The 25,000-nt window shown below is 45.9% G+C and overlaps 1 protein-coding gene across 2 annotated transcripts in view; it reads right to left on the bottom strand.

The window, feature by feature from the left end:
- The window catches only part of dachd (dachshund d), a 95,771-nt gene that overhangs the window by 33,296 nt on the left and 37,475 nt on the right, over window positions 1-25,000 (bottom strand). For both annotated transcript variants that reach the window (XM_035523018.2, XM_027005225.3), the window contains exons 2-3: window positions 14,431-14,546; window positions 7,890-8,051 (exon numbers count right to left, since the gene is read on the bottom strand). In XM_035523018.2, coding sequence (XP_035378911.1) covers window positions 7,890-8,051; window positions 14,431-14,546 — 278 coding nt within the window. The remainder of the gene's footprint in view (window positions 1-7,889; window positions 8,052-14,430; window positions 14,547-25,000) is intronic.

Here is a 25,000-nt window from a genome sequence, read left to right as displayed (position 1 = left end):
AATAACAACAATAATAATAATAATGTTTGCATTATGTAATTAACAACTAACAACACACCTATAAACTAGAATTGCAAACACATGTTGTAATTCACAAATTATTGCTTGCTGATAGCAATATTTCCTAGAGCCACAGGAAATTTGGGATGTTGACAGAGAAAGAAAAACTTTAACATGCAAGATTTCCTATTTCTGATCTGATGTAAGAGGGCTTAACAAGAAACAGAAGATAAAGCGGGCGGGGGGGGGGGGGGGGGGGGGCACATCTATTACACACTTGTGAGGACAGAGAGCATAAAAAATAATGACAACAAAACATCTCTGGTTTGATGAGGTAGCATAATTACACCGCCATACCGCAGCCATCAAAGCAAACATGTGGCAGGGATTACTGAGGAGACGTAGCATTGTTTTATTAGGAGTTTTTCTCTCCAGAAGGATAAAGGCCCAGCAACAGCGACTAGCATATGGTGGAGTGGGTTTCTTCAACTAATGCTACCTGTTACACCGCCTGGCCGATAATGAACAATGCGACATTACACACTACGCTACACACATTTTAGAGGACATACAGTGTAATACAACACTGATATCTTCATCCGAATAAATCATAGCTGATTATATTTTTACAATTCCAAATTGAATATAATTCCACTCTTCAGGAAATGGAATTCTGATCATTTTACAAAATGTAGGTACCTACAAAAAATCATGCACATACTTATTAATTTTTTTTTCTTTCTGATTAAGTACTACAGTCAAATTTCAGGGATACAGTACTAAGCCTGCATATGGGACTGAAACTTGATCTCGTTATCATAATTGTCCACATGATCAAAGATACCCAGACACGGACCTTCAGGATACATTATCTTGAGCGCACCCAAGCTGGACTCGAATCGGTTTCAGTTTAAAATCGTCCCATATCATTCTCAATAAACTGCAGTACTGCAACAATGCAGGACAGGGAAGCATTACTACCAGATGTTTCCACTGAAAGCACAATATATTCAAGACCGATCAATAATCCTCCTCCCCAGGGTCTGTGACACCCAGGCAGAGCGAAGAATCATCCCCATCTGATACTTAGCAAAGGGTCCCTTTTAAAAAGATTGCTTTCAGTCAATGGCGGGCAGTTGTCACTGGACTCGGACTCTGAGATGAAATACGCTGAAGGGTGTTATCCATCATGCGGCGTCTGGGCGCATGGGGTGGCTTTCGGACTCACCCTTGCCTCATCTGTTCTAATTACTAAATTAGCATCGGCGTGCCAAGCTCTGCTGTTTCATGGTAAAATTCTTCACATGGGGGTTTGATAGATGTCACATAGCCTTAATGTATATTTGTCCATTTGATTCTTTGCCTGTTTGTTTATGGCATACATAGTTTCAAATCAAAAGGTTTGCAATGGATTACTGAAGTATAGTGAACGACGGGTTTGTTGTTGTTTGTTTTTTTAAAGCATTAAAGGTCATGAAGCATGTCAATATTTAACCATCCAGGAGTTGGACGACTGTCAGAACGCAGCCTGGCATGCGTAGCCTTTCCCCCGCCCTCCGCGGCTCTTTTCGCATAAATCTAAGCTTTGACAGACCGTCGTCTCAGGCTGCAAGCGTCCAATGGCGGCGCAAGCAGCTGTGCAACAGGAGGCGCGGGAGTGATGCGTGCGGCTACGCGCAACGCGCTCGTGCTGGAGCACGCGTCCGGCCAGGGTTAATGGAGCTCCGTGCATGACAGATGCCTCCGAAGGATAAGCGCTGCACCTACATCCCTCACGTTATAATTGCGGTGTTATCGCTGCGCTAATCGCGTCAGTGTTCAGGCTGCACTTTATCACACCGCGTGCTCTTTGTAGTCAGGGTCACGGCATGCTGCTCGTTTCGGGGTCTCCATACCTGATTGGTGGGAGGTGACTTATTGGAAGAATATTCGGAAGCACGGGCGCATTGCACGTTGCAGGCTGCAAACGCGTATAATCTGTGAAAGGTTGAATGTCATTTACTACACGTGTCACATTTACGCCAAGCGACATTGTCTTTTCAAATTGCGCTGATCTCTTCACTCCTATCTGTGCCTCCAAAGGTCACTCAATTCCACTTATAAACGTAACCTGACAGATATTAGTAAAGAGGGACAGCCAAATGCATATCTGGCCTCGGAATCAAACAGCTCCAAGTTAATTCGTCCAATTAATGAAGAATGAGCTCTAATGTTGATGACGGCTGACAAGTAAGCTGGTCGCGTGTTTTTAAACCCTCGCGTCTGCTATCGCGAGGTAAGCAGATGAGACAGCGATACAAATATTTGCATAGCCGTTTTATGTCCCTTGCGCCACTCAGCAACAGGCCTAATAACGCTACAGCTGTGGAAGTACTCAGCAATGATCGAGCTTGATATGGATCATTACAGAAAATAATGTTTAATCAATTCCTATTTTGTAATCTATTTCTGCAGTTGTAGGCATCTGTGTAAATCAGCCCACCACACCACCACCACGCAACCCGCCCACCCCCACAACAAATCATGCATATTCAATTTTTTGCTGATGCTTAACTGCGGATGCAACCGGAATTAGAAGCGATGACTTCATTAACGTAAATAAATAAATAAATAGGAGTGATTATCGAGTTATCTTTTGCAATTCTATTAAAATGTGTGGCACTCTCCACTTATCTGTCACCTTCCTCCCAGGAGCACTACACACTAATAGAGGTACTCGGAAGACCAGCTCCCAGGAGAGGCCACATCTCTCGCCAAAGCCAGCCCTGCCTCAGCCCAGTTTCCCAGCTCACTCTTCATGCCTCCCTTGTCTGCAGAAAGAGCCCCACTGATGTTTCCATCTAGACAAAACATCATTGAGGAATGTAAACCAAGCCAGGTGAGACACTTGTATGTTTTGGAGAAAATATTCTTTTACAAAAAGGGCTTAACGAGTGCAGTAAAAGGGGGCCAAGTGACTTGTAAAAAGGCCGAATGAATTATTTCCTTCATCTCTGCCGGTGTGGCTCAGAGGTGGCTGAGGTACAGCAGACATGTTTTCACCCTGTGGCTGCTGGGTGGTCATTTTCTCAACAGTTCTTGTTAAATGACAAAGAGAGAGAGAGAGAGAGAGAGAGAAAGAGAGAGAAAGGGAGGGGTAGAAAGAGAGATGGGGAGAGGGAGGGGAGAGAGGAAGAGAGAGAGAGAGAGAGAGAGAGAAAAAAACAAGTGAGAGGGAACACGACAAAGAAACTGAGAAAAGAGATCGCTCGCATTTAGCCACGCAAGGCCACCAGCCAGAGGAAAAACAAAAAAACAAAACAAGAACCAAACAGCGATCCTTGCTGGATTTGTCCTTCCACGGAGCAGGATTTATTATTAGAAAGGACATAAACAGACTAATTAAATCACAGCAGTAGAGGCTGAGATGACAGCTGGTGCTGTGTGTGACCAAACAGATCCCTATCAAAGAGCAGTACGCATGGCTCACTCAATCCCCCCTCTACGGGGAGCTATATAAAGGCAAGGTGGGGCGGTTAACACGAACGCTTTATGCTAAAAACGGGCCCAGCATAGGCGCGGGCTGGTCGCGAAAGAGCCGCGCTCCATCGCCGTCTGAAGGCCAGGACTGCTGTAGTGATTATCGGCTTGGTGTGGCCGCCACTGCCTTCTGCTGCCTGTCAACACAGCTGGCAAAAAAAAAAAAAAAAAAAAGTGGTTGACATGGTGATGCCCTGATGAGATTATAGATGACAACACAATGAGAACTGTAAGGGTCTTATAGTTTTTAATTTGCCCACGAGCATTGACTTCACATCAAGAAGCAATTGCTTGGGCACCAATCCCAGAACGTCAGTGCGTTTGAACCTTAACTGTGTGTTCGTTTTCTCTCGGGGAAAGGCAAACACACCGGGACAAACCCTGCCTCCATGGACTAACACTCTGTTTTGGCAGGCGGTGAATAACTAATGTGAGCTTTTAAACGCTGCTATTGGTGCGACTGCATATTTGAAGCCATTGATGAGATGAAAATATGGTTTTAACAGTTCAATAACAGGAAGAGCAATGGGAACAACTTAATCAATGGCATAGCTACATTTGCAAACAAGAGCTTGAGTTATAGCAGCAATAATTGATTCCACTCCTCCATGTTTTTGTGTATACTCCCTCTCCCTCATTCCGTTGTTCTTTCATGTGATGTCATTTCCTATTGATTGCTTCCTGGGTGTAATGATAGGAAGTTTCCCTGAGTTTTTTTTCTGTGTGTGTGTGTGTGTGTGTGTGTGTTGTGAGTGTGTGTGTGTGTGTGTGTGTGTATGTTTGTATTTTTTGCCCTGACTTCTTCACCCCCTCCATCAGTGGAAATTTGCAAGCTGCACCGGCGGCTTAACCAAAAAGGATTAACTCCCATATCCAACGGAGAACACAGATAATGCTGGGTAATTGGTAAAAAATGAAGATGAATGGGACAGCAAGATAAGGACCAATTAGCTCCTCCATGCTTACAGCTGCGGTCTTGCTGCTGATCCATCTTTGGACTCCTGGCCTTCTCCGCCAGGAGGAGCCTGGTGGAATTAGCGCATGCGACCCCACCGGTGGTAGCAGGCTGGCCGAGCATCTCCCCATCACTTCGCTTTTAATTCCACCCATGCCACAAACACCTGTCACTGTCCCCACGGTGACCGCCTCTCTCTCCGCCCCCTGACAATGCAGCATCGGGGCTGAGCCAGGTCTGAGCAGGCGAACTGGCTAAGCTAGGGGAGCGCAGGCACGCGCACACGTCAACGCACTCCCAACCCCACACTCGCGAGCCTTTAAGGTTGTGTCGCTTATTTCATTATGGCAGCATCATCTGGTTGGTGATACGCACAATTCCCCCATCTAATTATGGGGAGGATTTAAGGTCCATTAACGTTGCCATAGCGAGGAATCAGCAGCAGAATGGCACCCAGTGGCCACAGGGAGAGGCTTTCTGTTCGCCTCCCCTTCCTTTCCCGAGCCCAGAGCTTCCAAATGCTTGAGCTGTCTTTGGATTTATTTTTTTCTCCTTCCACTTAAAAAAAAAGCAATTCCTGTGATGAAAATGGGCAGGTGTTATTTAGCAGGCAGCTGACAGGATTTCTCCCGTGGATGATGAAGGCTCAGGTTCAGGTCGACTCAATGGGCAGGAATGGTGCATTTGTCTCCGGGGCAGCATGTCGCACATGTTTTGCTTGGTTTGTGATCTGTAATTGTGGCATTTCCTGTGAGTCTATGGAACAATCCTCATTGTACATTGAGGGACCCCCCCCCCACACCAACCCCATGTAAAGAACTGGGGGAAAAAATCAAAGGGGGCCAAGCACTCAGCCTAATCACTCAGGATGTTTGGTTGTTTGGCTCACACTCAGACAGACTCTTTCTCTCTCTCTCTCTCTCTCTCTCTCTCTCTCTCTCTCTCTCTCTCTCTCTCTCTCTCTCTCTCTCTCTCTTCATTTATTTATTTTTTTTTTTTTTTGGTTACAATTAATAATACCAATGCAAAGGAGAGGGTGATTGTGTTGAATATTTAATGCAGAGAGGGAACATTAGCCTGTTCAATTTACATCAACACAAAGAGAACACAAGCAATCCAAGTCCAGAGGTGAACAGAACGTCCTTCACACACTGTCTCAGCCTGTCTGCGTCTCAGACAAGACACAGACAATGCAGAGCTTCTGCCCCCGAAAGCAACCTTTCCGAGCGCGGTGCAGGCGGGCAAAACCAGGCTACGCAATGCCAGCAGCCACTTGGCAATGCAATATTACACTACTGCTGATATCAGTTGATATTATCATTATTACCGGAGATCTATTACATTAACACTACTATTTGTATCTGGAAAATAATTAGAGTTTCAGGTTACTCCATGTGACTAAATAGAAAAGCTCTGTTGCAAAGGTTAAAAGGAGCAGCTGTTATAATGCAGAAGGCAGCCACGTCTAAGGCCACACTGCCCGGCTGGGCCATTAGCGCAGCTGCAGAGTGGAGTTCCCCACTACTGTAGTCACTGCTATATCTGCCCAGTGATTCAGTGTCCTGCATTCCAGCTGCACAAAGCACTTCAAAGCAGGACATATTAGGTATTCAGACCCTAAAAATCACACACGCAAATCAATGGCCTGCACATACCAGACAGCTGGAGAGTGTATTTGAACTTCTTGTTGTTTTTTGGCTCCTCTACTTCGTTTTTTCTAATGCGCTGCAGTGCGCGAGTTCTCCCACCTCTCACAGAATGACCTTTTTGTTTTAACGCAGTAATGATCTTGTGCGGCGAAGACTTGGTCAGAGACAAGAATGGAAAACACTGTCCATTTCACTTAAAAACCTAATTTATATTGCAATTAAAGGCCGAAAGAGGAGCTACCGCTCCCGCCTGGCCGGCTGAGCAAAGCCAGCCGTATTTTCCCCTCTTATCAACCACATGACTCCTATTGGCCGCCCTGTCAGAAGAGAGCGCTTGATATAAACAAGAGATTGCACAGACATCCAGCAATCAATATTAGGATGGCTTCAGTACCAAGCCGTGTTCATTCCAGCCACTATTGCTTTGACCAAACGAAGCATTAATTCAAATCATAAATCCGGGTGGGGGGGGGGGGGGGGGGGGGAGTTGCATGATTTAAATCCGGGAATGAGAGGCCGACCCGCCTTTAATGATTTATTTTCTACATTTCTGCATGCGAGAGATTTGTCCATACGCAGTGACGGGTCACCTTCAGACGCCAGAGGCGGACTGTTCATCACCATGCAGACTAGCATCTCATCGCTGTGAGTAAATATTAAAGTAAAAGAATCCAATTGATTGTGGATGGGCTGGAGAGGCGTCGCCACCATATATTTTACCCACAGCAGCTAATGCCTCTTGCCTAGCAGAACCACCCCCCACCCCCGCCCCCCCACTGCCGGGCAACCGAATTATTATTCTTCTGGGAGCAGGCATGCTCAAGGTTACAATTTAAATTGTAAAAAGATAAAAACAGTTTCTTATTAGCTTCATTGCCACAGCCTTGCCTATCCCGATTCGCATTTATCTCCATTTCAGTGACCTCGGAGCACCCCCCCCCCTCCCCCCAACCACCCTCCTACGCTGTTGGCTAGCAACTGATGACCTCACAGGTGCCGCGTTCCCTTTTGTTAAATGTGCTTGGGACACAACCTGTTTGGGCACTGCACAGTGTCAACTGCAGCTGGGAAATCCAAAACACATGGCGGATATATTCGGCCCGGAATCGCACGTGTGATCCTGCCCAGGGATTAAGGGTATCATTTGCGATCGATTTGTGGTTTTACACCATGGCATGATTTCCACAAAGAAATGAATAAAGTAATGTTGTAAAGGGAACGGGGAGAAGAGTATGATCTGAATGCATCTCAAAAACTATTAATTGAAATGGGGAACATTCAAAACCAATTTTCTTCACCAAATTGAATTAGCAGCTCACTTAATAGCTATTAGCTGTGTGCTCATGGCACCATTTAATGCGCTGGTATTTTAAAAGTGCTCTACCTGGTAATTATGGTTTTAAAACAACAAAATAAATAGATTGTTTAGTCAGACATTACATTTCATTACATGAACAGAACTACAGTGCTAGTTTCAGGATGGTGAAGAACCCAACATAGCCCAGCGCAGACTAGCAGCAATGTATATCAGTGTCAACTAATAAACAAGCAGCACTGAAGGGTTGGGTATGAAAATCACAGAGTAGAAGTCAAGCGTGCCAATGACAACTTAATCCCAGACCTGAATTTGTGTCAGGTACTAGACTAAAATCCAAATTGCCATCAATAGTTAAGCAGCCAAGGCTGGGTGAACACACTTCCAAGCTTCAGAATGAGCTGTATGGTTGGCTGGTGTGGGTGTATGTTTGTGTTGGGGCATGACGTACCCACACTGGAACTGAGGTCTCCATTCTCAGAGTCAGCTCCATGCTGGGCACTGTTGCCGTGGTAGCTGCTCATCACCTCCAGCTTGATCTTCTTGACCTTCATGGCCTCGGCAAGGGCGGCGTTGGTAGCAGCGGCTGCAGCTGCAGCCGCAGCCGTGAGCCCTGCAGGGAGAGCGCATGGGGCAGAGTCAGGAGCAGGGAGAAGAGTCAGGAGCAGGGAGAAGAGTCAGGAGCATGGGGCAGAGTGAGGAGCAGGGAGAAGAGTCAGGAGCAGGGGCAGAGTCAGGAGCAGGGAGAAGAGTCAGGAGCAGGGGCAGAGTCAGGAGCAGGGAGAAGAGTCAGGAGCAGGGGCAGAGTCAGGAGCAGGGAGAAGAGTCAGGAGCAGGGAGAAGAGTCAGGAGCAGGGGCAGAGTGAGGAGCAGGGAGAAGAGTCAGGAGCAGGGGCAGAGTGAGGAGCAGGGAGAAGAGTCAGGAGCACGGGGTGGAATGAGGAGCAGGGAGAAGAGTCAGGAGCACGGGGTGGAATGAGGAGCAGGGGGCGGAGTCAGGAGCCAGATTGAAATTTGTATAACTTGCAGGTATTAAAGAATCTGATGTAGTTATGCTTGTCTGGTTGTTTTCTGAGTAAAAGTGTTCTTAAGAATAAAACAGACCAATTTCTTAAGCCGTACCTGCACAGAGGGAAAACCATTATGCGCTCCTTGCTTTGCCTTCAACTGGAAAGTTTGATAACAGATATTTAAACAATACTATTTAGCTGCACTTATGGAATGCCCAGCATCTGATAACAAAGACAAACAATCTTATGCAAATGTAATCATGCGCATGATCTTTCCATTCTCCCACACCATCTTCACCAAAGATATCACTCTCAGTGAGTGGAGGAGCCTGGTGACACTGGAACTAGAGCGTAACATTAGCGCTCCCATCAGTGTGGATAGCTTTGCTGTTTTCTATTACACACCTGGGTCCTCATGCTGACAGGATGTTTTCATCTGCAAATCTGACTGTCATCAGCATCATCACTTAGTTCTCTCGCGTGCGCTTTCTCTCCTGTTGTTTGCCTGAGAACAGCCCTGACGCCACAGTGTTTTGATGGTGACAGATGGAGCCAGGATAACGTATCAGAACTGACATGTTGCCATGGTTTCTGTTTGTAAATAACCGGGTTGGGGATGTATGACAAAGTGAAAACAAACAGGCAGCATCGGTGGGAAGATTCCGACGCTAAACAAATGCACACACACACACACACACACACACACACACACACACACACACAAGCAAGCACGGCACACAAAATGCATCTTGGAGATTTCAGTGAATTTTGTGATATACATGTCAAATGTGCTCAACTGATTCCACTGGCATTGTAACTCTGAAAGAGAGAAGGGACATTGTGATTCTAATTCTTCTGTCTGCAGGCGCAGTAATAAGTTGGAGCCATTGTGTTCGGTGTAGTTAAAAGGGCCGTAGGGGCGCGGGAGAAGAGTGGAAGAAAGAGGAGACTGGCTCACCGACACTGTCATTTCTGATACACCTGAAGCGCTACCAGAGGCTGAAAGAGGAAGCCGTGAAAGAAGCTCAGAATTCAGAAATTGAGTTTAATGAAATGACGTGAATGGATGAATCGACGCGGAGCTTCTGCCACCGGCGTTCGCTGGACACGGCGATTTCTGCCTCCTTTTATCCACGGAGTAAATGCACCATTGAAGGTGCTCGCAGCACAGCGGAGCCACACGTGAGGAGGTGGCGAACGTGCGTGGTGGGAAGCTTCGCCTCCCTGTTCCTCCAGTCTGTGTTGTAAAATTAACGAGCGTGCGGCAAAGACGGCAGTGCTGAAAGACACTCTCTAGTGTTCATCGGAGTCCACTTCACGTCTGCCTGGCCGCAGTGTAACTCTGAAGAAGATCATTAAACACTCTTAGTGCAATTGCCTTTATTTAAAAAAAAAAACTCTCCAAAATAACTGCAAGGCAAATATTCATGTTTCAGTTCATCCTAAAGGTGCCATTAAAATCGCAAGGCTAGCGTGCAGCCTAATACAAGTGTTTAATGGGACCTGTGCACGTCGCAGGCCACTGGTAAATTTGTCAGTACTTAGCTGCCACATCTCACTGACACGACTGGAGTGGAGCCGTTAGCACTGCTGCATCTGCAGACGGAGCGCGCAGGCCCGGGCGGTGGGGGGAGCAACCGGGTCTACGGGTGCGGGCGGGTGGGTGGGGAGGGGTTGCAGAGAAATCGAACATGTGGCATTAGTACGCCGGCCCGCTTCCCCGGCAGCTGATAGGCAGATGGCGGCAGGCAGTGCGTACAGCGTGGGCCGAGGGCGCATCTCATTTCCCGGGCCTTGTTTGCATTTCAGAGTACATCAGGACCATATTGATGTACAGTATACAAGGTGTCGGAGTGGGCACCCTCGTTTGCTGCCACCCGGTGCTGATCCGTGTGCGTGCCCCACGGCCCAGGGCGAGAGCACCCGCTCCACATAATGGATGTGGCCTCCAGTCTAACTGAAGGTCAGCTTTCATTTACGTATAATCGGAGTCAACTGTTTTCTAAATGAGATGCATCACAGAAAGAACGTGTGGGAAGGGGGGGGGGGGGGGAGGGGGGGGGAATAAACTGAAATCAGCAAATCAGCTTTAGGACGTTTTTAATGCTACATTTGACCATTAATATGGAATCAAAATGGGTTTAACAGTCACCTTCTTCGAAAACACCCTCTTCCTCAGCAATACAGACTACCTTACCGCATTTAACACCTTAACACAACATCGAGATGAAATCTCCTCCAGCTATGAACGGTATTGATAAACAGATTAGCATAATTTTCTGCTTAATTATCCTGAGTTAACATTATAGGCTTCCAGCATGCAGGGCAATGCAGGAATTCTCAAATCGATTAACATCCCCAGTCCCATTTAAAACAGAAAATGGTACAGAGGGTCACTGCGCTCAACATGGTGTCCAAAGCTACCAGGTACAATTTGCCATAACCAGACATGCTGCTCTTCTGGACATGGGTTAAGTAATGTGGATTCTGCTCAAAGAAGACTTTCTTGTCCAGAGCCTGGAGTCACGCATTCCTGGAAAGCCCCACGCGTGTTTAACTGAAACGTTTGGTCTGAATTCGGACGTGATTACACTATGGAAGCAAGAAAGCTTGCTCACAGTTCCTATATGGAATCTGTTTTCCAGTCCGCAACAGGTCCACTCTCAGCGCCCCAGCACGTCTGAGCAGCAGTTTCCCGCTCCTTCCTCGTTAGCACTCATTAGCATGCGTGGCAGCAATGGTGGCAGAGATCGCACTGTTTAGACTTTTGAAAGTCACCTTTAAATGCCGACTTTGGCGTCTGTTTTTTTTTTTTCTCCACACAGACAGGGGGATCTCCTCGGCCATGAACAAACAGCCGAGGTGCGCTTCACGTCAGGCGAGCCGGAGACAGCGGGGAGGGGAGCCACTCCGCAAATATGGAATCGCCCGGTACTGTCACACCGCGCACCAAAACAGCAAATAACGGAGACTGGGCCTGATCGCAGCCCTTGAAGCAGCTGTCATATTAAATAATAATGAAGGATCTATTAATATGCAAAAGGGACCATCAGCAGACTGGCTTAACGCTGTCATGCCACTGCATATTGTCAGAATGTTCATTATTAATTAACATGCAAGTTGCCCCATACCTGTGCAATGTCAGAACATTTCTCCAACAAATACCGAAGGTATGTGCCCCTTCTACTAATAAGAGTAATTAAATTAAGATCAGATTAACTTCACATCAGTACACAAAGAGTGACTTGGTGACATGGGTGATAAGCCTTGCCAGCACATATCTACTGCCTTTACAACACTCAATAAAGACTGAAGCCTAACTGTGCCGTGTTTACCAAATGCGGAACGCAACTCTGTTTTAACTTGACAGAAGGACGTGGGGGCATTACTGGTAGATACTGAACAGGGGCCGGGGAGAGGGTTGAGTGGGGCAACAGGGACCGTAGTAAAGTCAACCCAACACGCGTGAGCTGCTCAATTTGCATCGCCACTGATTTTGCCATCAATTACACGCAGCGCTAGGGTTCAGCCGCGGCGCGAACAGAGAGGAGTGCGGCATTCGATTTGACTGATGTGTTTATGACAGTCTAATCTCGCATCTGGAAGGAGGGATATGTCGAGGTCTGAGGGGGCTCAACATTTCATTAACCCCATTTGGACTCTCGTACGGCAGGCTGCTGTCCGGTTTATCGTGGACACCTGCTCGCAAACGGATGGGAAGATGCATGCTGGCTTTTGATATTCGCCCGCTTTCCTGCAACTGTGTTTGGATCGTTAGGTGTCTCGGTGCTGTACTGTTACTGTTTGTTTAATGATATGTCAGTGTTAAGTCATTCAGGTAGAGAAGGGCCTAGGCACAGTTTCAAGGACTGTTGAAGGAGGTGTGCTAGATGCTCATTTCCTGTTGTGTGTGTGTGTGTGTATCTATGGCATGCAGCACATGATCCACAGTTCAAGCTGGTGGTTTGGGCAGCAGCAGTAGCATCTCAAAGCAACTTTGCTTTAAAAGACATGTCACAAGCGCAATGTGTCCTCCCTGAGCAAATAACAGGATTTATAGGAGCCAGCAGTGCCTGTAATGTATCCACAAGTGGAGCGCTCTGGGAGCGCGGCGTTCAGAGCCGCCAAAGGCCAAACGATCTACGATTGTTTTAATAAAGGCAAAGCGAAGCGAATTAAGATGTCCTTCCCCGAACCAAGGGGACAAGGTTTTACAAGTACAAGATACATATGTTAAGAGAGGGCGGCGTGCAGGATGCGCTCACGCACAGAGAAAGCGATTTGTCACTTTCAGAGGACGTGCGCGGATACAGAAGTGCCTCCAGTCTCAGAGCAGGCAGAACCGGAGCGTCCTGACCTCTTCGCTGACGCCAATTAAACACCCAGCAGATGAATAACATGAATATCGCAGCAAACGATAACTCCATGTATAGGTTATAGCCAATCACTTGGGCTGCGTCGTAGGTCTCCTCACTGCCTGCTGATTGGCTAGATTCCAGGCGATACATCCTGGGCACTTTTTTAATGTTAAATAGAGCAATCTGAGCAACAGTAAAGGGGGAAACGGTGTAAAGAAACATGGCCTGCTTTTAGCAATCCTGCAGAAGGATGCATGCAATTCTGGTGAGTGGGTGAAACTGTGCTGTGTTTTTGAGCACACTAGCGGCGAATATTTGGCAACATCTTATATGAACCTTTTGCACAACTCACCAAACGCAGCCAATCCAAGACATGACACACGTCATATCTGTTTCTGACAGTTCCTAAAAAGTCAATTAATGGTGTGATGGCACACGGCGTAACGCATATGACGTAGCCATCGACGAAAATCAGGCCTCAAATGGTCCTATCCTGCAGCGTATCAAAGACAAATACAAGCCCAGTGCGTCAGTAGCCAGTCAGAGTGAATGCAGCATAAAATGTTACATTTCTTCAAAAGTTTGGACCGAAATGTCAAGATCAGAGCTTCTGTAGAGGTTTAAAGGCATGGGTGGATATCAAACAGATGTGGGTTTTTTTGTTGTTGTTTTTTTTTTTTCAGTACTGTGGTTGTGTTGTGCTTAATAAAAACAGACCATGGGCCCCCTCTTCCAGTGCAACATGCCCTGTGAGTTCCTGATTCCAAATGAGACACTGATAGGCTGACCCCGGGCGGAGGTAGCTTCCCCAGCTGAAAGCCTCGGTATGGGTGCCATTGTTGGAGATTGCCTATTCTGTTGCTGGGCTGAAATTTCAAATACACCCCCCCCCCCCCCCCCCCAACAAAAAGCTGTTATCTTTTACAAAGGAAAGTTGCCCTGTATGGGAAGTGGAAATGGGAGGACGATCTGTCTGCTTTGCAATGCAAACAGTGGCCACAAGAAGCACCGCATGCAGCCTTGTAGAGAGCCAATGGATCACGATGCAATTCTGATATTAGCTAATTGTACATCGAGGTGTGAATGCACGTTCACAGCATAAGCGGCAGGTCTGCCGAGAAGCCTAATGGCTGTGGATTATTAAGGAGGGCAGAAGAAACGAGGAGCTGATATGCAAATCGAGCAGCATTCTTGCGAGCGACATCAAAGCTGCCACAGCAAAAAAAAAAACCAGACACAAATAGAACAAAAGCATTTGGCTGTAATAAGACCTGCTCAAGGGGAACTAAAGGCACAAACGGCTGTTGTTGATTCTTGTGGCGATAAGCTCACTTTAACATCGCAACCGCCTATGTACATATAGCAGTGAAGTGGATTTTATCGGGCTAATTAAAATACACTTGAGGCAGAATGCAGCATCCAGAGAAACAATGTGAGACCCAAACTCTCCACTCTAATTTATTCCAGGGATGTTTGGGAGTAGGTGATGGGAGGGAGTGAGGATGATGGTGGACAGTCAAGCACCGTGACTGGTACTTCGGCTTTAGCCCCACGCCACTGAGTGGATGGCCAGTAGGGCGCTTTGGTAGAGATGTGTGCGGGCGGAAGGGAGGGAGAGCGTTACCTGTGGGGGGAATGATTCCCGGTGACATAAGGCCTGGCACCGAATGGGGCATGATGTGCGGGTTCTCTGGCGATGTAACACTCTGCGTCCTCTTCGGAGGCCTCCCGGGTCTTGAGCTAAAATGAAAGTGAAGTGCAGGAGGGAGGGTGTCAGAGACAGACACAAACAGAAGGGGTGAAGAGAACAGATAGAGAGAGAATGGGGAGAGCAGGGAAAGGAGAAGAGAAAATGAGGGATGAGAGAGAGAGAGAGAGGGGGGAGGCAGAAAAGGGAGAGAAGAGGTGGGTGGAGGGAGGTTAGTGTTAACATTCGGACCACTCCATAATGCAATTCCATTCCAAAGAGCTAACATGTACTGTAAATAAATTCCTTTTCAAGGACAGTTGCTTTCTGCAGCTCGACATAATAGACTTCCATAACTAATTAGATTACACGGTGAATTCATTTCCTTTATTGAAGATCAACCACTTTTTGATGCATAATTCATAGCCCGTACCTCGTTACCTGCTCCTCAGTATTAATATCCCCACACTATTTGAATTGCCTCGTTTGCATATGCTAAAATCCGGGCATGCAGCTTTCGGCCTGGAAATTACATGTTAACTTGTTATAATTATCACAGTCAGACCACTGTTGATTTATGAGACTTTTAAAAACCAAATATGTGTAGTTCTTGTAATGAATGATATTTTAAGGTTCTTCAGGAAATTAAAAGGCAACGGCAGCCTTAGGAAATGTTCTGCTTGCTTGATTTAATACGAGACTTTAGCTGGAAGGTGGTGTGACAGAATGACTCAGACCTGTTGTAAGCTCATGATGGAAACTTTTATTACTCCAAATGAGTGACCAAGATCATGCAATGATTAATGACATAGCATGCTTGGGCAGATTGACTGGTGGGGGGAAGGGGGAATACCCCTCCGAGCAGATTATGACTTGCTGTGCTTGTCAGTGTATCTGTGCACGTGAAGTTGCTCAGAGAGATTGGTAAGCATTATTTGTACAAGCTTCGCATGTTCTCAGAGTGAATGCGTTCTACAATTAGGCCATGGAACTCAAATACTTGTTTATAGGATTGTGTGTTGGGGGTGAGGAGAGGGGAGTCCAATTGACCGGATCCAATTTGCGAGCCATTCCTGAGAATAACACATTCTGGTACAGCGGTTCATTTGTCTAGAACATTCTTACAGTGTTTGATAAAAAAAGAGGAAGCATTTAAAGAGCTCACGAAAAATGAGCTTTTAAAAATAAGTTATGCCCTTAAATAAAAATGAAGCTAGATTCCTTCTACGTGGTCTACCACAAAATACCACACCTTTAAAGGCTATTTCCCTATTAACTTGAACTGAATCAGCTGAATACTGTTGGTCCACTAACAACATTAGCCGCTGGCTACAACAGACTTCACAGTTGATTCATCTGCAGGTATTTGCATATATTGAGGTTTCTGTTGTGACACTAAGAAACTGCAGCATCATTTGGGACATCATCCCAGCACTACCATAGTGACTCCCAATGTGCTCTGTGATTTGTAGATTCCTTAGCTTGTCGATGCACCAAAAAATACAGTTCCAGCCAGCTTCCGGAGACCCTGCCTTGGTCCATGTTATGATAAAATGAATAAAAACACATTCTTCACGTGCAGCAACTAATTACAGGGAAAGATGGAATAGCGTATCATTTCAACTGCGATCCTGATAGGAGAGGAATGCTATTATATATTTTCTTAGGCTGTGATGTCTTTTTTCCAGATCGCCTTCATTAAATAGCAATTCAAAGGGTGATTGAATGGGGCCTCCATTGAGTCAAGGTCTGACTTGCAGTACTTTTACCAGTGACTAAACAGACTCTCATTTTCATGGCCACGTGAAAGGCACAAAAACAGCACCATTTCTTGGAGAGGCTCAAGGCCTTTGTAAGGCTCACTTATTCGCATTCCAGTGTAGTCTGTCATGTGCATCAGTTTTGCCCATTTAAAGAGCAGGCAGATGAGCCGCGTTTCATTGCATTTTATCATGTTTTATTCCTGACAGGCATGAAATTGAAACGGAAATTCTTCACTCCTCTCCCTAAAGCGAGAGGAGCCATAAACTGGGAGCCAGGGTAGCGGGAGCGGGAGCGCCGGCACGCTCCTCATGCTTGGGCCCAGGGCTGTTCGTAGCACTGCGCAGTGTTTTATATACCACATCACCATCCCCGCAAAAACAAAGGTCAAGACGAACACAGACTGCGTCACGCCAACATATAACTGCAAGCAGCCACTTTGAATCGCACAGTGGAATCCTAGGGTAAAAACCTTTTAAAATTCTAAAAACAAAATTTGTTCCAGTAAATGGTGGTAATCTCAGTATTAATTCATACCTTTGGTGTATCTAAGGTCATTCAGGCATGTACCTAGTGCTTTATTACTGGTGCATTTGCTCAAGTGATACAGATGTCTTCAGGGATAAATGTTGAAGCAGTTCTGGAGATGAACTTGCACTCTCTCCCGCAAAGCATGGGTCAGATTGGGTTTTTACTGCGCCGATTTATCCGATTTTTTTTTGTCACGGGAGTGAGAACAGACAACGCGCAGATGAGGCAAGCTAACATGAGCAGCTTGACCCAGAAGAAAAAGTGCTGAAATGTAATTCCTGCTCCCACAGAAACACCTCTCTGATCTTCTAAGGGAGATTACAGACAGTTTTGCCGTCATCACTTTCAACGTACAGCGCTGAATTATTTATGTAGGACCTCAATAGAGGGCATGTGATGGTAAAAACCTAACACCCACCTCCCCCAGCAACACAAAACAGTGGGAAAAACCTCAAATGGACAAAAACGTCACATCGACTTTAGCACCGGCAAGAGCTTCTAGACCAGGATCAAAGGTGGCGTTTGCCTGGGAGCGGCTAGGATGTGCTTACAGAGGATCCTTACCGGATCTTTTAGTCCTCGTATACAATATCAGTGTACACACACATAAAGCAAAAGGGAGCTGACTTTTATATGGCCATTCAGAAAGAACAGCTTTTCATGAGGGAGACCAGTATATTAGCTCAACCTAGCATTCAAAGTGATATAATTTGGGGCAGAAAACTCCACCATCTGCTTTCGATTTCCAGAGTTCAAAACGCATATTTTAATGAACATGGTGGAAGCAGTGCTGTACTTCAGAGCCGAAGGCCCATCACGCAGTCATATGGGCTGTGGAAGGATTTACTTAAAATAGTGTTAACCAGTTGCCCTCGTGCATTCAAGTGGACACTATAGCCACACAGCCAACCCACTCTGTTCTCTGCTGTTTCGCTCTGGCCAACTGGTACAGGACTGTACAATGAGCATGGTAAGAATTGAACTATTACAAATGAAGCAGATGATTTGTCACACTGCTTGTGCTGAATCCTTAAATAGCCTGGCACAGAAAGTCCTGAAAAGTAGGCCATTATAGCGCGATGACGGCTCAGGCACTCCTGTGACTTGGGTACTGTACATTCTGTCTGCTGTGTTACTGTAAGACTACTCATCCAGACTCGGTCATAACAGACAGATAAATCGGTTGTTTTTACTTTTGCTCAGTGAGATACTCCCACGTGGTGCTGGGAGGAAACAAGTCAGTGCATGTCGCAGTAAGTGTGGAAACCTAACCACAACACGCAGGCATACAGCAAGAAGTGTGTTACTAGATTTGAACCACAACCTGCAAAGGGAACCACGAAGTTTGAGAGGCTCATTTGAGCCTGTTTAGCCCTATCAAAAAAGTTAACGCCTACATCTGAACAGCCATGACAAGATAATCATCGGTTAGCTCTTTACACCTGGAATTAAAACACATCCCAAATGTGTCCTCCGGGGCCACATCGTGATCTTTCCAAAGGTGCAAGCTGTTAAAAATGGTTTGCGGAATTGAATACATTTTCTCTGACATGTAAAGTGGTCATAACTACCTCTGGAAGTGGTTGAACAAATCAAATCACAAGAGTTTAAATTTGCCTCACAACAAGCACTTGTGCCTGACCTGTGAATTTGTCAGTTCCCAAAATCTGATCAGGGACATATTTTAACACCAGGTGGAAATCATAAGTTAATGGGACTGATCTTTAACTCGGTGGGACTATGCTGGTGCATAGTTGTTTTTTTTGTAACTCCTCTCCTCAGTCTCTGTTTATACTCCAATCACTGATCCTATATTTCTGGCTCCAATTTATTAGTCCTAATAGGCAGGGCTTGCCCCAGGCTTCAAAGTGCCAAATATGTTGCAAAGATAGGAATTCTCCTTTTTGTTTTGCAACCATGGTGAAAAGAAAATAACTGTGAACTTTCCCTGAACCGCACTTCCTTTAATGGCCTTGGTCCATGTTGACCCAGGATATCACAGTGGAACATGATCCTCCCAACCCCACCATGCTGCGAAAGCAATCAGATCAGGACCACACGATACACTCTGACTTCAATACATCAATGCAATAACCAACAATAATTTAATACAACCCCTCATCTATTTTACCCCTTCATTTTTTAACAGGAAAGAGGAGACGAAGGGAAATATTGCTTAGCACTTACCAAAACACACTAGTTTGTCTGCTGTGTGATATACTTGTGGCACGGAATCTGTGTCGTGCTTGACAAGAGCTCCGGTCGTGTGTGTCCCCCCCAACTCGCCAGATTCATGCTAATGCGCCGTTCGGAAGAGCTGTTTACCCCAAAAATTTTTGGAGTGCAAAATTGCACGGCAAATAACAAATAACCTCTGACACAGTGCGAAGATTGGTATCTGGTAAGGCTTGCGCTCGCTTGTCTGATAGAGACATATTTTGACATCCCCTGGTGAAACGTTAACCTCCAGCCAACGCTTGTTCAGCTTGAGTTTACCGAAAGAACACCCCACTTTGATTCGCCTCAAATGGAGCAATTAACCTTTCCCGCCTGCCTTTTGTTTGCCGTTTGGAAAAGGTAAAGATGAAGATATTTATTCCATTTACTCACAGTCTACCAAAACAAGCAGATGAATCATGGAGTCTCAGACTCTGTAAATACAGCCTCTCCTGAAATCCCGCCAATCAGGCCTTATAAAATATTAACTCAATGTCATTGCCCTTTTCAAATCTCTTACCTAGAATTCCCTAATTGTTCCTTTTCTTTATCTCACCCTGGCAGAGAGTAAATAAATTAACAAAATAGCTTTTATCGCCCTGAATAACCTTTTAACTGAGGGATTATCACGGGTTTATTTTTCATTTCTTTCCCAGCGATAGCAGTGCATGCCTCATTGATTACTTTGCTGAGGTAGTGACCAGCACAGAAAACAAGGTCTTATTGATAACAGAGAAAGGCCTTCCCTATAACAACAGCCTGCATTCAGATTAGCCATTCTTACTTTGTGATGGCTGCTCTATTTGGCTTGATTAGGCACAAATGTAAGCCTGCCTCTGCTCTCCGGCTGGCAGATGTTGGGGTCATAAATGCAGGAGCAGCTTGTACCAAGTCCTAATAATTATATGGGACGGCAACATAACATTCATAAAAACTAAAAGTTACACAATGTAACACTGTTGTACACGTTCATTAAAAAAAAAAAAAGTTCAAAAAAACAGCAAAAACAAGCAACAACAAAAATGGCTGAAACCATAATGAACTGGGAACGATTTCCAACTCAGCCTAGTAAGCATGACCTAATGTAATTCCTTTTGCAACTGTCCGATAGCTCTTTAATAGGCACACAGACTGCTGACACAACTGTGTGGCTCCTAGCATGTATACCTGAGGCAGTGAAGGGAAAGCAGTGCCTGGAACCCTGGAATCCTGGAATCCTGGAATCTTCTGTGTTCCTTTACGCTTGGAAATGCTCTTGTAGCTGCAGCCGTGTGAACACCTGCAGGCCCATAAAGAGGTCACCGTGGCGACCGTGCCACCACGGCGCTCGTCAGTCCTGCGCGGATCTGCGCATTATCTCCGCCTTTATTTGCATCGAGCTTCTGCGGCTTTATCGGCCCCCCTCTCTCACACACCTGTCAGCCAGGTAGCCGAAGCTGCCTTATCAGATCCAGATAGATGGATTATGTGCGAGCACTTCATATAAAATGCTCTTTCCCTCCCTCCCTCCCTCTCTCTCTCTCTCTCTCTCTCTCTTTTATTAGCAGCAACAGCTGCATCCGCAGGTAAACACTGAACTTTTGCGAGGAACAATATATTAGGTCAAATGCAATCAAAAACACCAGCCAGCTACCCCCACCAATGAGAGAGTCCCCCAAGCCCCCCCACGACCCCTCCTGCACTAACCGCCACCCCTCTCTTGCTGGCCCCGCCCAACCCCACCCCACCATCGTCCCACAATCCCGCACCGGCGCGTAACATTTACAGACAGAACGAGCGGGTGATCGTAAAGGTCCCTTTCCTGATCCCTTTGTGTACCTCATAGTGTGATTAAAAAGCCACCAGGCAGGACCGTCAAATTACTATTGCTATTCGGTCATTTTCCTTCCTCGCCCTTAATTTACATGGCTGTGTTGATCCCGAGCATGCAGGCACATAGGCCAGAGACACATACACAGTCGCAAATGAGCCTCTTTATCAGACTACTTAAGACAGATCTTCACTGGAGGAAGACCAAGGAAAGGGGGAGGGGAGAAGAGGGAAAGATCCGGAAATGCAATAAAGCCACTGCTTATTTTAATGCACCATTAAAGGCCCAATTCCAATTCCGTAATTGCGTTCCGTAATTCTAAAGCTTAAAATTGTTTTGTATCAGTTCTATTACCACTAATAATGAGGCAGCAGCCTCTCCATGTCCTGGGAATTGATGAAGAATGCCTAATTGGTTGACTTTTCTGTGCCTAATGGACGATTCTCTTAATTAAAAAGATACTGCAGAAAATGTTATAAATCAGATACACTGAAAAAAAAAAAAGTAAATGCAGTTAATCAAACGTACAAAAAAAATGAACAGTTCCAGGAAAGAAAGAGATTAGTTGATACAAGCTCCGTCTCGATATTTATTAATTGCAGTCGCTCTGGTTAACACAACAGAACAGGTCTTATCTTTAAAACTGTGGGGAAATTTTATCTGAAGTGCTTTGACTGAGCCTTCTTTTCCCTGAACTGCAATGCATACGAAACAAGTCTTCAAAACAAGGCCTTAAAAACTTACTAGTCAGGGTGCCTTTGAGGATATTTAATTAAAATCTAATCCTGCATTCATTAAGGCTCACATAAATTAAGCTGTCATTCATAAGATTTATGGATTCTCATTTGCATATTGCATACAATTCATCAATTACTCAAGTATGAAAGGAGCACATTTCCCTAGGAGCTGCCTGCTGCCCTGCCAACATTTGAAATGAGAGAAAGAGCAGGACTGTCAGGCATTCGAAACAAACTTTCCCCACAATGTCTGCCTCCTGATTAATCTAATTTTCAAGCCATCCCTTTACAAGATTGTACACAGTCCAGCTGCAGTTTCCAATTATATCTCCTGTCCTCGCCTTTAAGTTTGAATGGGAGATAGATACAGCACAGGGCAAGTACCCAACCCCGGTCTACGCCATGCCGCACGCCTATTTACTCCCAGCTCCGTATATTAAAAAGGGTTTGTTTTTTGTTGTTTTTTTTGAGGAGAAGGAAAACTCGAGTGGGGGTGGACTTGCGTGGAAAGCGCCACGATTTGATTTGAAGGACTGTTGGGCCAAAGCACGGCGTGTAATGATGGCCTATTTCCTGACACTTTTCCACGCGCTGGGCCGTGGGGCAGAGGGACACTGGGCTCGCGTGCTCAGAGCGCAGGCGCTGAGAGCCGGAGCAGAGTAAGTGCTTAAGCCAAGCCAGGCGTGAATACTCCTAAGATAAAAAGGTCAGGCAAAACAAACAAACGGCTTGCAAGGATGAATAGAATTAATTGAGTCATTAATATGCATGGCTAATAAAGCCCCAAAAATCCGGTGGAGGAAAAAAAAAATCATTGTGGACTATTTTCTTTTAATGGCTTGTATTTTCAGCATGGACGGATTCAAGACATGTAGGTATCAATCTCGGAAGGGGCGGGGTGGGGCGGGGGGAGGGGCTTCAACAAACAGGTTGGCGTAACCTCAGCATTCAGTCTTCGTGTTGTACAAAGCAGACAAAGGCAAACTTGTTCGGGTGAGAAGATTAATTCCCAATTAATCCCAAATACTGGCAGAAGAACAGACCAAGTAGAGTAAATGAAAGTCATACTGAAGGGGACTTAATTGGCTCCCCATAGTAAAAGAACTGGATAACAGAGATCAAGCAGGAGTTTATTAATCCTTCCCATTGTTTTATGAAACAGTGGTTGGAAGGAACTTCAGATAGAGCCAATAGTTAAGACTTTAATGTGCTTTTAATATTAACAGCAGGCTGCAATTAAGGGGCCACCAAACAATAGCACTCGAGAGTGATGCATATTAATTGATAGAATATGAGTTCTGAATCAATACGATTAACACAGTGTGTAGGACAAGTAATCCACGTGCAAGCAGGTGTACGCACACACAGGCACACACATACACACCACACACACACACAGTACAAACACAGCACAGTGATTACTTTAAATAATAAATGACTGAATGACATTTTGATATTTCTATTTTTAAATGGCAAAAGATATATATAATTATAATGGCAAAATACAGATATATGTATATAAGTATGTATAAGCAGATATGTGCAGTCACACACTGTGCCCTGCACAGTTTGTTAGCCCATCATCACTGGTCAGTTTTCTGATCACAGGACTGCAGCTTACCCGAGAATATTATGGTTAAGCAACACAAAGCAGTATCTACTGTCTAGTATGTGGGACATGATTAATTTTGCATCTATGTGGTTGCATCTAAAAAAAAAAGACTAATATAAGTGACAAAGACTGAGTGAGAGAAAGAGAGAGAGAGAGAGGGAGAGAGAGAGAGGGAGGAAGTAAGGGACATGAATGAATGGATGAGGTAGACTGATAGAAACTGAGGCCTGCTTCCTCTGAAAATCAAACATACTTAATGTTGTAAACAAGAAATCTGTAATGATTAACATTAATTGGACTCTGAATCAGACTTTTGTGATACATTAAACAAAAAATTATACTGTTTTTTTTCTCCTTTTTACGTTTTTAATAATTAATGAAACATAAATATTCCAGGGAGTTCAAAACCGGTCCATGGTGGCAGAGGAATGCTGCTTGCACATGAACGGTGGGAGCTTTCTCAGTGTGCACAGGGGTTACAAGTCCACCCCATTTCTCATGCTTCCAAGTCAGACATAATGATACTTGTTCCCTGGGTTACGGTGCTTGCTCGCTGGGGTAACTGTGCTTACTCCCTGGGTAATGGTGCTTACTCCTGGGTAACGGTGCCTAGTCCCTGGGACAATGGTGCTTGCTTCCTTGGGTAAGGGTGCTTGTTCCCTGGGTTACGGTTCTTGTTCCCTGGGTTACGGTGCTTACTCCCTGGGGTAATGGTGCTTACTCCCTGGGTAACGGTGCTTGCTCCCTGTGGTAACTGTGCTTGCTCCCTGTGGTAACTGTGCTTGCTCCCTGGGTTACGGTTCTTACTCCCTGGGGTAACGGTGCTTACTCCCTGGGGTAACGGTGCTTGCTCCCTGGGGTAACTGTGCTTACTCCCTGGGGTAACGGTGCTTGCTCCCTGGGTTACGGTGCTTGCTCACTGGGGTAATGGTGCTTTCTCCCTGGCCTAAGGGTGCTTACTCCCTGGGGTAACTGTGCTTGCTTCCTGTGATAATGGTGCTTGCTCCCTGGAGTAACGATACTTGCTCACTGGGGTGACAATGCTTGCTCCCTGGGGTAACTGTGCTTGCTTCCTGTGATAATGGTGCTTGCTCCCTGGAGTAACGATACTTGCTCACTGGGGTCACGATGCTTGCTCCCTGGGGTAAGGGTGCTTGCTCCCTGGGGTAAGGGTGCTTGCTCCCTGGGATAATGATGCTTGCTCCCTGGGGTAACTGTGCTTGCTCCCTTGGGTAACGATGCTTGCTCCCTGGGGTAACGATACTTGCTCCCTTGGGTAACGATGATTGCTCCCTGGGGTAACGATACTTGCTCCCTGGGGTAACGATACTTGCTCCCTGGAGTAACGATGCTTGCTCCCTGGGGTAACGATACTTGCTCCTTGGGGTAACGATACTTGCTCCCTGGGGTAACGATACTTGCTCCTTGGGGTAACGATAATTGCTCCCTGGGGTAATGATACTTGCTCCCTGGGGTAACGATGCTTGCTCCCTGGGGTAAGGGTGCTTGCTCCCTGGGGCCTGGCTCTGACATGCAGAGCCCTGTTTTCATATTCTGATGCTGTTTATGCAGTGCCACTCGTCTGCCGAGAGTTGCGGACTGCGATCGATCCGGCCGGCAGCAGTTCAAACGTTGCTCCCTGCAATAACATCACGGCCTGCCCTCCTTCCGGAGCAATCTCAGACCGCTGTCCAAAGAGCAAACAACGGGGAAGAAAGTCAAACGGCAGCCTGAAATACAAGTGGCTCCCCCTGCCAGAGAAAAGCTTGAGTCGGGGGTATGGGGGGTGAAGACAAATTGAATGTGGCACGAACAAGTTTACTTTCATCTCCGCTGACT

The sequence above is a fragment of the Electrophorus electricus genome, chromosome 9 (assembly GCF_041902795.1).
Source record: "Electrophorus electricus isolate QZ-2024a chromosome 9, ASM4190279v1, whole genome shotgun sequence".
Classification (NCBI taxonomy): domain Eukaryota; kingdom Metazoa; phylum Chordata; class Actinopteri; order Gymnotiformes; family Gymnotidae; genus Electrophorus; species Electrophorus electricus.
The sequence above is the reverse complement of the archived record's forward strand: the minus strand, read 5'-3'. Positions and strand labels throughout refer to the sequence as shown.